Source organism: Bos javanicus, chromosome 19 (genome assembly GCF_032452875.1).
Source record: "Bos javanicus breed banteng chromosome 19, ARS-OSU_banteng_1.0, whole genome shotgun sequence".
In the NCBI taxonomy this organism is placed as follows: Eukaryota; Metazoa; Chordata; class Mammalia; order Artiodactyla; family Bovidae; genus Bos; species Bos javanicus.
The window spans coordinates 63,037,407-63,050,958 of record NC_083886.1 but is presented as its reverse complement, the minus strand read 5'-3'; the positions used below and the strand labels follow the sequence as shown (position 1 = coordinate 63,050,958).

The 13,552-nt window shown below is 47.5% G+C and overlaps 1 protein-coding gene across 5 annotated transcripts in view; it reads right to left on the bottom strand.

Moving 5' to 3' along the window:
* LOC133232968 (ATP-binding cassette sub-family A member 6-like) overlaps positions 1-13,552 on the bottom strand; it is a 64,473-nt gene that overhangs the window by 11,453 nt on the left and 39,468 nt on the right. For all 5 annotated transcript variants that reach the window (XM_061392998.1, XM_061392999.1, XM_061392997.1 and 2 more), the window contains 7 exons: positions 12,734-12,871; positions 9,794-9,901; positions 7,978-8,151; positions 7,638-7,751; positions 4,182-4,301; positions 2,121-2,198; positions 607-698 (listed from right to left, as the gene is read on the bottom strand). In XM_061392998.1, coding sequence (XP_061248982.1) covers positions 607-698; positions 2,121-2,198; positions 4,182-4,301; positions 7,638-7,751; positions 7,978-8,151; positions 9,794-9,901; positions 12,734-12,871 — 824 coding nt within the window. The remainder of the gene's footprint in view (positions 1-606; positions 699-2,120; positions 2,199-4,181; positions 4,302-7,637; positions 7,752-7,977; positions 8,152-9,793; positions 9,902-12,733; positions 12,872-13,552) is intronic.

Genomic DNA, 13,552 nt, shown 5'->3' with positions numbered 1-13,552 from the left:
TACACGTACATACGGATATTATTTTTCAGATTGTTTTCCCTTGTTACTTATTATAAGATATTGACCACAGGTCCCTGTGCTATACAGTAAACCTTTCTTGCTTATAGAATATCTATCTTTTTTAGTTAGAAATCTAGCATTCTATTCATACTAAGTCAAACAAGTATTTGAGTTCTCATTAAATTTTTGAGAGCTTGAAAGCTCCCTTCAGCTAATTAATGGCAGAACTCTGCCTGGTGGGGGTGATTTAGTCACTAAGTCGTGTCCGACTCTTGCCACCCCATTGACTGTAGCCCGCCAGGCTCCTCTGTCCTTTGGGATTCTCCAGGCAAGAATACTGGAGTGGGTTGCTATTTCCTTCTCCAGGAATTCTTCCTGACCCAGGGATCGAACCCAGGTCTCCTGCGTTGCAGGAAGATTCTTTCACCAACTGAGCTACAAAGGAAGCCTCTGCCTGGGTATCCCATTTCCTGGCAGTTCAGCCAGAAATCTGCTGACCACGCTATTTATACTGTTAATACAAATCAGCATTAAGAGGTTGGGGTGCAGCCACTCCCTAGGAATATTAAAATGCAATATAAGTATGAAATTAACTTTTATCCCAACCTGAAAACAGGATCCTTTTGCATTATTTTCTTTCCACATTTTGCTTCTAGGCATCGCAGGACAAACATGAAGAGCAAAGCCTGGAAGTAAGGCTAGGAGCAAAGAAACAGTTACACGGAGGGATGAGTTCACATCAGAAACATCTGAATCGTAGTTTGGGTCTTTTGTCTTCAGACAAAACAGTCATGAAGCATTCATACAGATCAGTTCTATAGTAACAATCCAACTCGGGGAACCCGCCTCCTGTCTTTCTTCCTGTTGTACAACCTACATCTGGTCTGGCAGCACATGTGACCTGCTTCTCTTTTCAAAGTTACCCAGAACCTAGGGCTGCTCCTCACCCTGCCGGGCCGTAATCACTGACAGTAACACCGCAGCCCCTGGCTGTGGGTCTCTCTTCTTCCCTTGCCCCAAACATCTACTCTCAACAGAGCAACGGGAGCTGTATTTTGAGCATAGATCAGATCACAGCACTTCCCTGAAAACTCCGCTGGCTGCTGGCTCTCACAAGGAAGATAAAAGTCCTGGACATGACCCAGGATCACTGAGCCACCCACTCTGCTCACCCACACTCAGCTCGGTTCTCTCTGTGACCTTCACTCTCCCCTGTGGCTACCCTGCCCCAACCACCTGGCCACCTGCCTGACCCTGGATCAAGCCAGGGTCACTTTTCTCCCTGCTCTGGGAATATTCCTCCCTGTGATGTCCCCACAGCTCGCTTCCTTGCCTCCTGCAGGTTTTTAAAGTCCATCCATCTCACACAGCATGTTATTTATTTAATTATCTGCCTCCTTCCACCAGAATTTAAGCCCCATGAGGGCAAGGACTACTATTTTTGATCTATGCCTAGAAAAGTACTGCCATATATGCAAAGACACTAATTTTCTTCAGCCCATATACACCAGTATAATCACTTTCCCTTCTCATTTTTTTTTAACTTTTGCTTTGTTTATCTCTAATTGCACAGGATTTAAGTTGTATTGCATGGGTTTCTTTACAAATTCCCAAATTTGGAGGGGGCAGTAGATAGGATAAATAAGAAAATCTAATTTTATACTGCATCCTAGATTTACACAGTCTATTCATGCATGTAAGAAGTAACTAGAACGTAGAATCATATCTGAATGTAATTGCTTTCTCTGCTGCTGCTGCTGCTGCTAAGTCGCTTTAGTCGTGTCTGACTCTGTGCGACCCCACAGACAGCTGCCCACCAGGCTCCTCTGTCCCTGGGATTCTCCAGGCAAGAATACTGGAGTGGGTTGCCATTTCCCTCTCCAATGCATGAAAGTGAAAAGTGAAAGTGAAGTCACTCAGTCGTTCCCAACTCTTAGTGACCCCATGGACTGCAGCCTACCAGGCTCCTCCGTCCATGAGATTTTCCAGGCAAGAGTACTGGAGTAAGACTATATTAAAAACACTTTCAAAGTGGCCCACTTCAGACAAGATCAAAGATTTACTACAGTAAATGATAACCCCCCAAAAAAGTAGGCAATGAGGTAGAAAAGCCGTCTTACTATTAGGCACACTAGAAAGTCAGCTGCACTCAGGTCGTAATTTGCCTCTTGATATTTTATCCAGTATCGATGGATTCTCTGCAAAGACCAAAAAAAAAAAAAAAAAGGCTCACTGGAAATTCATCAGCATTCTTATTTGCATTTAATTAACACGGAATTTTACATATGGAGATTTCCCTCATTAAGTTTGATTCCCCCTTAGTGCCCTGGTGACAAGCAATTCCCCACAGAGAAAAGAGAGGACCCCTACCCAACCCTGCCTGCCTCTCCAAGGAGGTGACCTAAGTCTGTCCATCTCTTCTATTTTTCCTTGATATTTTGGTTTAATGTTTGCTGACCGTCCACTCAAGCATAACAGACAGAGGGGTCTACAGTGTGAATGATTCTAGGGCTCCACCTTCTTTGCCCTAAATGGCCCCAGGAGCCGTCCTGGGTCCCAGGGGCGACTGTTTCCACCACAATAATTAGTCCCATCCTGTGATTCTTTCTTCATCAGCGACATGTTCAGAAACCACTCATTCCTTCCCAACCGTGTGTGACACACGTGGGTTGGTATATTTCGCCTCACAGGGCGACTTACATCTCAGGAGAGAAACGCTTTGCGTGAAGGAATGAGTTTGCAGTAGGGAATTCCAGGCAGTGCCAGTGAAGGGAAAGGACATTTTGCAGCCGACTTCCCCGGTCCCTGGGAGCACATGGGGTCAGGGGAGCCCTCCGACTCCCTTTAAGCCACCACCTCCTGGAAGACGGTGTGCCCCTGGCCGAGCTTTCTGTGCGCCTCGCCGTCCAGCTCTTCTGCGGAAAGTGCGCCTGCCTCCTCAGTGCCCTGTGCACCCTCGCCTGCATCCCGGCCTTGGCTTCCCCCGCCCGCCCCCGCCCACTGTTCAGGACCCAGCAGGGTCCTCGGGCTCCCCAGGGACCCAGCTGGGTCCTCGGGCTCCCCAGGGACCCAGCTGGGCTCGGACCTTCCCCTTGCCCCTCGCCGTCTCCTTGGCAACCTGGGGGCCTGGCGCTGACTGGCTGGGGCGCTCTGTCTTTGTCTCCACTGAGTGTGAAAGGAAGACCAGTGCTGCCCTGCTTGCCGTGGCGCCTCGACTGCCGGGGCAGCGCACAGCACAGTTGTTACTGTCTGGTGTTCATGTGGCGCCTTAACTACTGGGACAGCGCACAGCAGAGTTGTTACTGTCTGGTATTCATGTGGCGCCTTGACTGCCGGGGCAGCGCACAGCAGAGTTGTTACTGTCTGGTATTCAGTCGCTCAGTCGTGTCTGACTCTTTGCAACCCCATGGACTTCAGCATGCCAGGCCTCCCTGTCCATCACCAACTCCTGGAGTTTACTCAAACTCACGTCCATCGAGTCGGTGATGCCATCCAACCATCTCATCCTCTGTTGTCCCCTTCTCCTCCTGCCCCCAATCCTTCCCAGCATCGGGGTCTTTTCCAAAGACTGGAAATGACCACCTTCACATCAGGTGGCCGAAGTATTGGTGCTTCAGCATCAGTTTACTTCTATTTCTCGATGAGTAAGTGTTACTGTATGTGAGTATACGCTCACACTGGATAATGAATACCATGGAATCAGGCAGTGTGTTTCCATCTGGCATTCGTTTTAAATACATTTGACAATGTTTACATTTTGTAAAGTGCAGAAGCTTTTATTTTTATTTTTTGGCTGCCTGGTATGCTTTTTGGGATGTCAGTTCTCTGACCAGGGATTGAACCTGGGCCCTCCACTGCAAAAGTCCTGAGTCCTAACTACCGACCGCCAGGGAATTCCTGGCAAAGCTTTCAAAATGGCTTTATTGTGGTTAAATTCTCATGCCATAAAATTCATTCATTTTAAGTGTGCGATTCAAAGATTTTTAGTAAATTCGCAGAGCTGCAAGAGCATCACCGCAATTAACTTAGGAACATTTCCACCACCCTAAAGAGACACCCACTCCTTTCCCACCTCAGCTCCAGGAAAACACCAGCCTGCTGTCTGTTTTTATAGATGTAGGCAAAGCACTTTAATGGGCTGCACATTCAAAATTAACGGCACATTTGATAACATTTCTTACCTCTTGCAAAAAAGCTATAAATCCAATCAAGGTTGCTGAGGGAGCTAAAGCCATGCAAGGTATCAGGACAGGGACGCCTGAGCCAAATAGCACAATGATGCCAAATGCGATGACCGTGACCTACAAGGCAAGGGGAAGCATGTTAGCGCCACACTCAGTCCACTGATATTAGAGGAAGTACGTGAGATGCGGGTGTTCTGATCAAATACATGGGAGTTTCCCCTCGTTGCAGGCACACTCCTTTCAAAGGGAGAAGGGAAGGGAGGAGATTTTGTTATCAGAAAGTGTATGACCTTCCGCTCCCAACAGGAAATCCTTAGAGGGAAAATCTGGAGACGAAGGTGAGAGCTAAATTGTTCAAACAGACTCACTGAGACCTCAGTTTTATCCCGAGTCTGTCACTAATTTTTGTGTGACTTTAAATAGGTTACTTGACTAGCAGATACAAACTGTTATGTCCAGGACGGATAAACAAGGTCGTGCTATAGAGCACAGGGAGCTACAGTCAATATGCTGCAATCAACCTCAATGGGAAAGGAAGTACATGTGTCACAGTCACTTTGCTGAAGAGCAGAAATTAAACGCAACACTGCAGATGAACTGCACTTCAATAAAAAAATTTAAAAAAAGAAATTATAAAGGATTAAAGCATCAAAGAAAAAAAATCCAAAAACAGAATACTTAATTTTCTCCCTCCATAAAATGAGGAGAATTATACTAGATAATCTTCATTATTTTTCAAATCTGACATCTCAATATTCCGTAAATATGTGGTTACTTTTCAGTGGTATAAAAAAAGAAACTGACAAATGCAAAGAAAGAGGAAAATAATCTGAAAGTACATAAACAAGTATGACACTGTAACACTATGGTGTTTTTTTTATATTGTGAAGAAAGAAATTTTTAGTTTGCAAAATTTGCTTTGTTTTTGCAATACTGCTTTGTCTTATTTTAATCCTTAATAAATTTAAAATTAATTGGCAATAAAGGGGAAAAAAGATCTCCAATCATTTGTAGAAAAAAGATCTCCAATCATTTGTAGATATATTTTGATTTGAAAAATGTAGTTTTTCAGTGTCAAAAGTTCAGTTCTGTGCTGTGGTTCTTTATTTGCTAAGGCTTACTCATTCACACGAGAGTGGGAACGTCTTAATCATCATATTAATCCACAAACCTAAGAGAAAAGGCCTTGGTATCATCATGACTCTCCTTAGAAACAACAAAGCCCAATTTCCTTGTTTGTTGGTTTATTCACTTGCCGCTGAGGAATTCTGCAGGAGGAATTCACAGGAAGACGGTGCAGACTCCAGTCTGCTTCTACGAGGCGCTGGAGGAAGCCTGCCCTCACCTGCCCTGCATGCTTTACTATGTACAGAACTGGGCGAGAGCGGGGGAGACAAGGGGAGGGTCTCTGCTCTCTAAGTGGAGACACACGGATGCTCCGCTCTGGCAGAGTCTGACGTCTCGAGCTCTGGAAGCGCTGTCATCTGCTGTTGGGAGTTGACGCACTTTGAAATCTGCTGAGAAAATTCTTTCTCGTTTTTCCCGACTGAAAGCATCACTGCAGAGCCTTCATCCGTGAGGAAAGCCCCTCCCTGGCCTGCTCCCGCAACGAAAGCTGAGGGGGAGGCGTGGTTCTACCGGAGATGCTGAGTGAGTCCTCATCTGAGAGGCTGTCGGATCTGTGCAGACAGGGTGAGTGGGGAGTGCCTGGTAACCCAGCGGCTGCCTTCTCCCTCGACACACTGCAGCGGACATTTGTCTAGAAGTGCATTTACTAAATGGAGAAGGCAATGGCACCCCATTCCAGTACTCTTGCCTGGAAAACCCCATGGATGGAGGAGCCTGGTGGGCTGCAATCCATGGAGTCGCTGAAAGTCGGACACAATTGAGTGACTTCACTTTCACTTTTCACTTTCCTGCATTGGAGAAGGAGATGTCACCCCACTCCAGTGTTCTTGCCTGGAGAATCCCAGGGACGGGGGAGCCTGGTGGGCTGCCGTCTATGGGGTCGCACAGAGTCGGACACAACTGAAGTGACTTAGCAGCAGCAGCATTTACTAAATCTCAGCCTGGAGTGGTTTCTGCTCGAGAGCCAACAGAGTGAGTGGGCAAAGACATAAAGAAAAAGGAAGCACGACCCCGGGCTGCTGATGACTTAGGACTGAAGACCAGTAAGCTCAAAGAGTGTCTCCGAGGTTGCTCACACCAGGAGAGTTGGGTCCTCACTCACTCTGACAGGAGCAGGCCTATCAGAGGCCCTGTTGGCCAATAACCCTGACATCGCTTGAACATCAGCCCTGAAAGAGACTTTATTCACAGCCAAAACGACAAGAAAACACAAAGTGTGTGCACGAATTTTTTGTCCACCTTTTCTGGACGTATGCAAACCAAGAGTACCGGCTAAAAAGAAATCAACCGTCAGTCAGACGACGTGTGCTCTGCTTACCCGGCTTCTGGGTTTACATCGCGCAGTATTATTAAGTCTGTTGGCTGGGAAAAAAAAAGAGTTCTCACGGCAAAGTACGAATGGAAAGACTTTGGTGCACCAAATTTTCATGACTATCTCAAAATCAGTCCTCCAAATAAAAGTATCTCTATAGACACTACCAGCTGAATACCGAGAAATACTGGGTTGGCCAAAAAGATTCGCTTGGGTGTTTCCATAACATCTTAACTTTTTGGCCAACCCAATACTACCTAGAGATGCCAAATCAGAACGCTGTCCACTGAGAAAGGGTGAGTCAACAGCTAGCTGCTGACCAGGACAATTCGCTGCCAACTTCTTACAGAAATCAGTGGATGACATCATGCGCATTTTCTTAGCAGGTGGACTTTGGTTGGGTTCCTCTTGTGATTTCAAGACTCCTACTCCAAGAACTGAGAGCTGTGTATGCAAGACAGACATTCCACCAGCAGCTGAGGAATTCACTAAAAGGCGCCTGAAATGTTAAGATCAGGCAACCCCAGAGCTTTGATAAACATTCCACCCAAGTTTTCGGTGATCTTACGAGCTCGGTCGCTCAGTCGTGTCCAACTCTTCTGCGACCCCGGGGCTTCCCAGGTGGTGCTACTGGGAGCCGACCTGCCAATGCAGACGCGAGAGAGACAGTTTCCATCCCTGGAGAGGGAAGAAGGGAATGGCAACCCGCTCCAGTGTTCCTGCCTGGAGAATCCTGTGGACAGAGGAGACTGGCAGGCCACAGCAAGGTCACCAAGAGTCGGACAGGACGGAGCGACTTAGCAGGCACAGCACACGAACCTTCTCTGTAAATTCGAGCCAAGGTCGTACACGAATTCTTCAGGAACATCACTGACTCTGTAACATGTTACACTCGCTCCCCTTTCTAGGGTGTGATTTTAAGGTCTTGCTTGTCCCCACTGCTCAAGGCAAACGCGACTGTGTTTAATGTTACTCTGAAAGTTTGAAAAAGAACTGTTTGTGTAAATACTTACTATATAGAAGCAAAATGACCAAAGGCCACTATTTTTCCTCCTCTTACGAAAAATAAATGCTACCACGTACATCAGGGAGACAAGTGAAGCCGCATAACCAAGCGTCAGGACAACCTGAAAACAATACAAAGACACACCAAAGTCAAGAAAATGAAACATTAACTGAGGGAGAGGTTACAAGCGTTGCTGAAGCTTCTCGTCACACATGCTCTCTGCGTGGTTTCTGTCTGGGTGTGTGACAGACCAAGAATGGAAACGTCACTACTGTACGAAACTGCGTCAGTGTGAAGGTTTACCGTGAATTGCTGTGCAAGATACTCTCTGTACCGTTGTTACTTACCAAAGCAAATACAATTCGGCTTGTGAGATAAATGTGCTCTCTGTTTGCCAGGTAGAAAATCAAATACATGGCGAGGAGCATGAGACTGTAGAGGCTGACATCCACCAGCGCCTGCCCACACCAGTACGCAGAGGGGAAGAGGCCAGAGATCCACAGCTGGGACTTGGTTCTCTTCTGATGGAAAACCATAGCAGATACATGGATTCAGTTGGAATTCAAATACAAAAAAAAAAAACAAAAAACACATCAGGTGATTTTCAAAGGTAAATATAATCTAATATTCTAATACATTTTTTAAAAGTTTTAAGTGTCTTGAAGTGGACCATTCTTTGAAGACTTTATTGAATTTGTCACAATACTGCTTCTGTTTCATATTTTGTTTTTTTGGCTGTCAGGCACACGGGATCTTAGCTTCCTGACCAGATATCGAACCTGTACCCCATGCACTGGAAGGCGAAGTCTTAACCACTTGGACCACTAGGCAAGTCCCTAAAATTTTTAAAAGTCTAATATTTTAATATTTTAATCTGCTTCCCTGATAGCTCAGTTCGTAAAGAATATGCCTGCAATGCAGGAGACCCCAGTTAAATTCCTGGGTTGGGAAGATTTGCTGGAGAAGGGATAGGCTACCCACTACAGTATTCTTGGGCATTTCTTGTGCCTCAGCTGGTAAAGAATCCACCTGCAATGCGGGAGACCTGGGTTCGATCCCTGGGTTGGGAAGATCCCTTGGAGAAGGGAAAGGCTTCCCACTCCGGTATTCTGGCCTAGAGAATTCCATGGACTGTATAGTCCATGGGGTCACAAAGAGTCAGACAGGACTGAGTGACTTTCACTTTCACTTTTTCAATATCTTAATTACGTGTACACCGCTTTTAGGAGGCCAATGACAAAAGAGCCAGTTGCATCACGGTGGACGTTTAAACATAAGAATTGTTTTATCTGGTAGGTTTGAAGAATAAATAGAACAGCAGCCTCCTAATGATCAAAGCCTGAATCAGTCTCCTTCAAAAGAAACGCTATTTTGTCATACGAAGAACAGTAAATTCTCCATTATATAAATATGCTCCTGGATAATTACTCACTCAGATGGTAAGAGATGACTTGTTTAAATCTGATGAGACTGTCTTGCCTCCATAATGGGCATGACCCAACACAAATACAACCAAAAAACTGTATTCTGCACAATGGCAAGTGGATTAAAGTCTTAACTGTGGTCCTCAATTTCAATATCAATGGTTTCTTCCCTGTGGTTAGGAACTAATGTGGCTGAAAGTTTTATCATATTCCCCTTTGAAGGTTTACATTAATCTGAGTGCCCGCCAGACTGTTGCCCTCTTCCTATCATTCTGAAGTAACAAGCACTTTGTGTTCTTAGAAGTAACTTTTCTGCTGCTGCTGCTGCTAAGTCGCTTCAGTCGTGTCCGACTGAAGTCTGTGCGACCCCATAGACGGCAGCCCACCAGGCTCCCCCGTCCCTGGGATTCTCCAGGCAAGAAGGCTGGAGCGAGTTGCCATGTCCTTCTCCAATGCGTGAAAGTGAAAAGTGAAAGTGAAGGCGCTCAGTCGCTTCCAACTCCTAGTGACCCCACGGACTGCAGCCTACCAGGCTCCTCCGTTTGTGGGATTTTCCAGGCAAGAGTACTGGAGTGGGGTGCCATTGCCTTCTCTGAACTTCTCTGACTTGATAGAAAGAATATCGAACTGTATTATCTGAGTTACACACGTTACACTGTTTTCCTGTGAGAACACCCACAGCACTGAACACAGAATGGCTGAGGCCCCCGCGTTTTTCCTCCCTCCTCCCTCTTCTTACTTTGTAATCGCTGACACTGTTCATGGCGATGTAAGGAGACAGGCTGCATGTGACGAGAAACAAGAAGAACGAGCCTTGGGGGAGCCTCGTCCGGAGCAGCATGTGGCCCTGCAGACAGAGGACGCGCTTGGTGGGGCACACGAGCAGAAGCACAGCGTCACACCAGAAAACCTTGATATAACGCTGTAAGTCGATGCCACCTCAACAAAACAATTCATTAACCACATTCATAGAGTGAAGTGCTTAAAACCAGTGAGCATTTGTAAAAAGCAAAGAAATACCCATCTTCACAAAAGCACGTGCTTCTGGAAGTACTGAAAAATCAAACACGCACATCTAGTTCATCGATCTCCACCCACAGAGGTGGGGAGGGGTAGAAGTTCCTGATCACTCAACGTGAAGCTTCAACTCCGAGGGAAAAAAAAGACAAGTGAAAAATGACTCAGAACCATTTCAGGGTGTGTATTGAAAAGAACTGAAAGCAGAGACCTGTCTGCACTGTTCATAGCAGTGCTGTTCACACGAGCCAAGGGACATAAGCAGCCACAAGTCATCAGACAGATGAACGGGTATGCATGAGCAGAATCATTCACCCTTAGAGGAGGAAGTGCTGTCACACGCTGCAACACGTGTGAACTGAGGGGTGTCGGGAAATGGGAAGGAAGTTAGGCACGAGAGACGAGTGCTGGTAAGTGATCCACTGACACGAGTCAGATTCCCAGAAAGAGCCACAGAACGGGGGTCAGGAGGGGCCACGGCTGGCGGGGAGCAGGGAGTCTTGTTTGGCGGAGATAAAGTGCTAATTCTGCAAGACAGAAGAGTTCCGGAGACCTGACTCACGACAGTGTGAATATACTGAACACTTCCGAAGTGTACCCTTAAAAACGCCTAGATGAAATGACAGCCAGTGGAATCTGCTGTGTGCCTCAGGGAGCTGAAACAGAGCTGACAGCCTCGGGGGTGCGGTGGGGTGGGAGCCGGGGTGTTTCAGGAGGGAGGGGTCTATGTATGCCGATGGCTGGTCCATGTTGACACCAACACTATACCGTAAAGCAATTATCCTTCAATCAAAAATAAAGACATTTTAAGACATGACTAGATGGTAAGTTTTTGTGTTATGGGGCTTTTTTTAAACCACAATACAAAAACTAATAATTAAGGAACGATGAGAGAAGTAGATAATTCAGGCCTGAGCAACCGTCTTCCTCAGCAAACCTAGTGATGAAGAAGTGAAGATACTGGTAGCTGACTGGAAGCTTCTGAAGCACAGACTTGAAAGGAAACCTCACTGCACTAGGCCCACGGTCAAAGAGAGAAACTTGAACTCACTTCCCCCAAATCGGTGTCCGAGTCTGGCCTTAAGCTCGGGGCGGGCTTCCCAAGTGGCGCAGTGGTAAAGAACCTGCCTGCCAGTGCAGGAGATGTCAGAGATTTGGGTTTGATCCCTGGGTCCCTGGGTTTGATCCTCCTCCCTGGAGGAGGGCACAGCAGCCCACTCCAGTCTTCTAGCCTGGAGAATCCCATGGACAGAGGAGCCTGGTGGGCCACAGTCCATGGGGTCACAAAGAGTCAGACACGACTGAGCGACTTAGCACACACAGGTACAGAGCTGCCTCCAGGATTAATTACAGGAGGCCAGGGCAGTAGCCTGTCTCAAAATCATTCTCAAACTTTCCTTCAGGCTTTGGAAGCTACATCTACAAATTCTAATGTTTCAGCAGGGAGAATGCGTCACTGTCTTTCTGAGAATGGCTGAAAGGAGAGAGGTATGCCCCTCTGGGGATGTCTAAGAGAATAACCGTGGGGCCTCGGTCCATTTTGATCCTGACTAAACAAGCAATAAAATGAGGAAAGTCAATGACCAAGAGGGGCTGCAGCGCCCCCAGTCTAGCCAGCGGCCCCTCTGTCGACAGGGTCCCTTCAGACCCCCTTGTCCGGCCACCGCCCCGCTCTCACAGCCAGCGGCAGCTTCAGCTCAGCTCAGTCTCCCCCGTCTACCCCACGTGTGCGCCCAGCACCACTAAGTCAGTGAAGGCCCCGACCGAGCTCAGCCCTCTGTCACAGATCGGGCTCATGCTTCTGATGGCTCTGTCTCCAATTGCGTTTCTTGCTCTCCCAACCTCCTGGTTTGGAATAGTCAGGGTCCGCTTCAGGACATCCTCTAGGGTACCAGTGGGGGTCTAATCAGAAAGTCTTCACCACCTTCAGTACTTAAAACAGAGGGAAGTCAATCACGCAAAGATTACGCAGGTGGGGAGAGTGGAGGAGCCAAGGTTAAGGAAGCCATTGTCCCTTCCGGGTTAGAAGATGCAGGGGGAGTGACGTGACCAAAGCCACGGTGTGCGACCTTTCTGCCTTCCTGGCTCCGATCCCTGCCTCCTGCTGTCTAAATCCAGGCTAGAGCCGGCTGACGAAGACCCCTGAGAACGTGGCTCTGGGTATCAGACACCCTTGCGATGCAGAGCAATGATGGGTGAGCCAAGGGATGGATCTGAAGGGAAGGTGGCCCAAGAGCCAGCGGATTCTCCTTCACTTCAGTCAATCTGCTACCCGTGGAGTCAATGAAAGGTCCACCACCGAGCAATACTGGCTTTACAAGATTCTAAAGCTGGTTACCAGGGCTCCCAACTTCCAACCCGTTGTACGCACGCACACACACACACACACACACACACACACACACACTCTCACTCTGTCTCCAAGACACTTCTGCAGTCAACCTTGTAGTTTTTCAGCAGATTCCTTAGGAGACTATGACAGAATACTGAAAAATATCCCCTCATGCAAATCCTTTAGTAATAACTTAGGAAAAATCATACGTTGCTAAATATAATCTGTTTGAAAAATTAAGACGAAGTGGTTTTTAGGACTGACAATCCAGAGGACCTGTAGCACTTACTCAACAGCCCAAGAAGGTAAACGAGCAAACCCAGCGCTTACCAAAGGGTATGAGCTTCTCTCGGTCCGAATGCGCTGTGTTTGATTAAACATCCGAAGCAGCGCGTTGCTGACGACGCTCATGAGGACAGGGAAGCAGTGCAGCTGCTTGGTGTTGCACACGACTGAGAAGCCATAGTCCTTCCCAGGAGACAAAGACAGACAACGTGACGACTACGCCGCTGAAGAGGAGAGAGCTTGGCGGCGGCGCATCTGACTGTGTGACCGCCTGAGTGAACTGCCTTTCTGAGCATCACCTTTCTCTTTTGTGGGGGGGCAGTGAACGGGCTGGGACACGGCTTAAATGAGTTCATGTACATTAGGTTCTGGTGGAGCAGATAGCAGAGCTGGCAATATGCATTTTTATCAGCATTACTGATTTGAAATCATTCATTCTCATTTTGCTTACGAGGAAGTTTTATCGACCAGGATTTAACAGTGGCCCCGACAAGGGGACACTAAGCTTACAGAGAGCAAGCAAAGGAACCCTGATTTTCTGGGTAGGAGGTAAGCATGGGATTACACTGCCAATGAAGCGTTTTCACACTCTCTGAGACCACCTTTATGTTCTTCATGTTTATAAAGATGCTCACGCAGGCTTCTCTGGTGGCTCAGTGGATTCTTTAGAATCCGCCTGCCCATGCACGAGACAGGTGCGATCTCTGGCCCGGGAAGATCCCACATTCCACGGAACAACTAAGCCCACAACTATAGCGCCTGTGCTCCAGAGCCCGGGAACCGCAGCTACTGAGCTCACGCGCCTAGAGCCGTGGGCCCAGCAAGAGAAGCCGAGCCTGGAGAGGAGCCCCACTCGCTGCACCC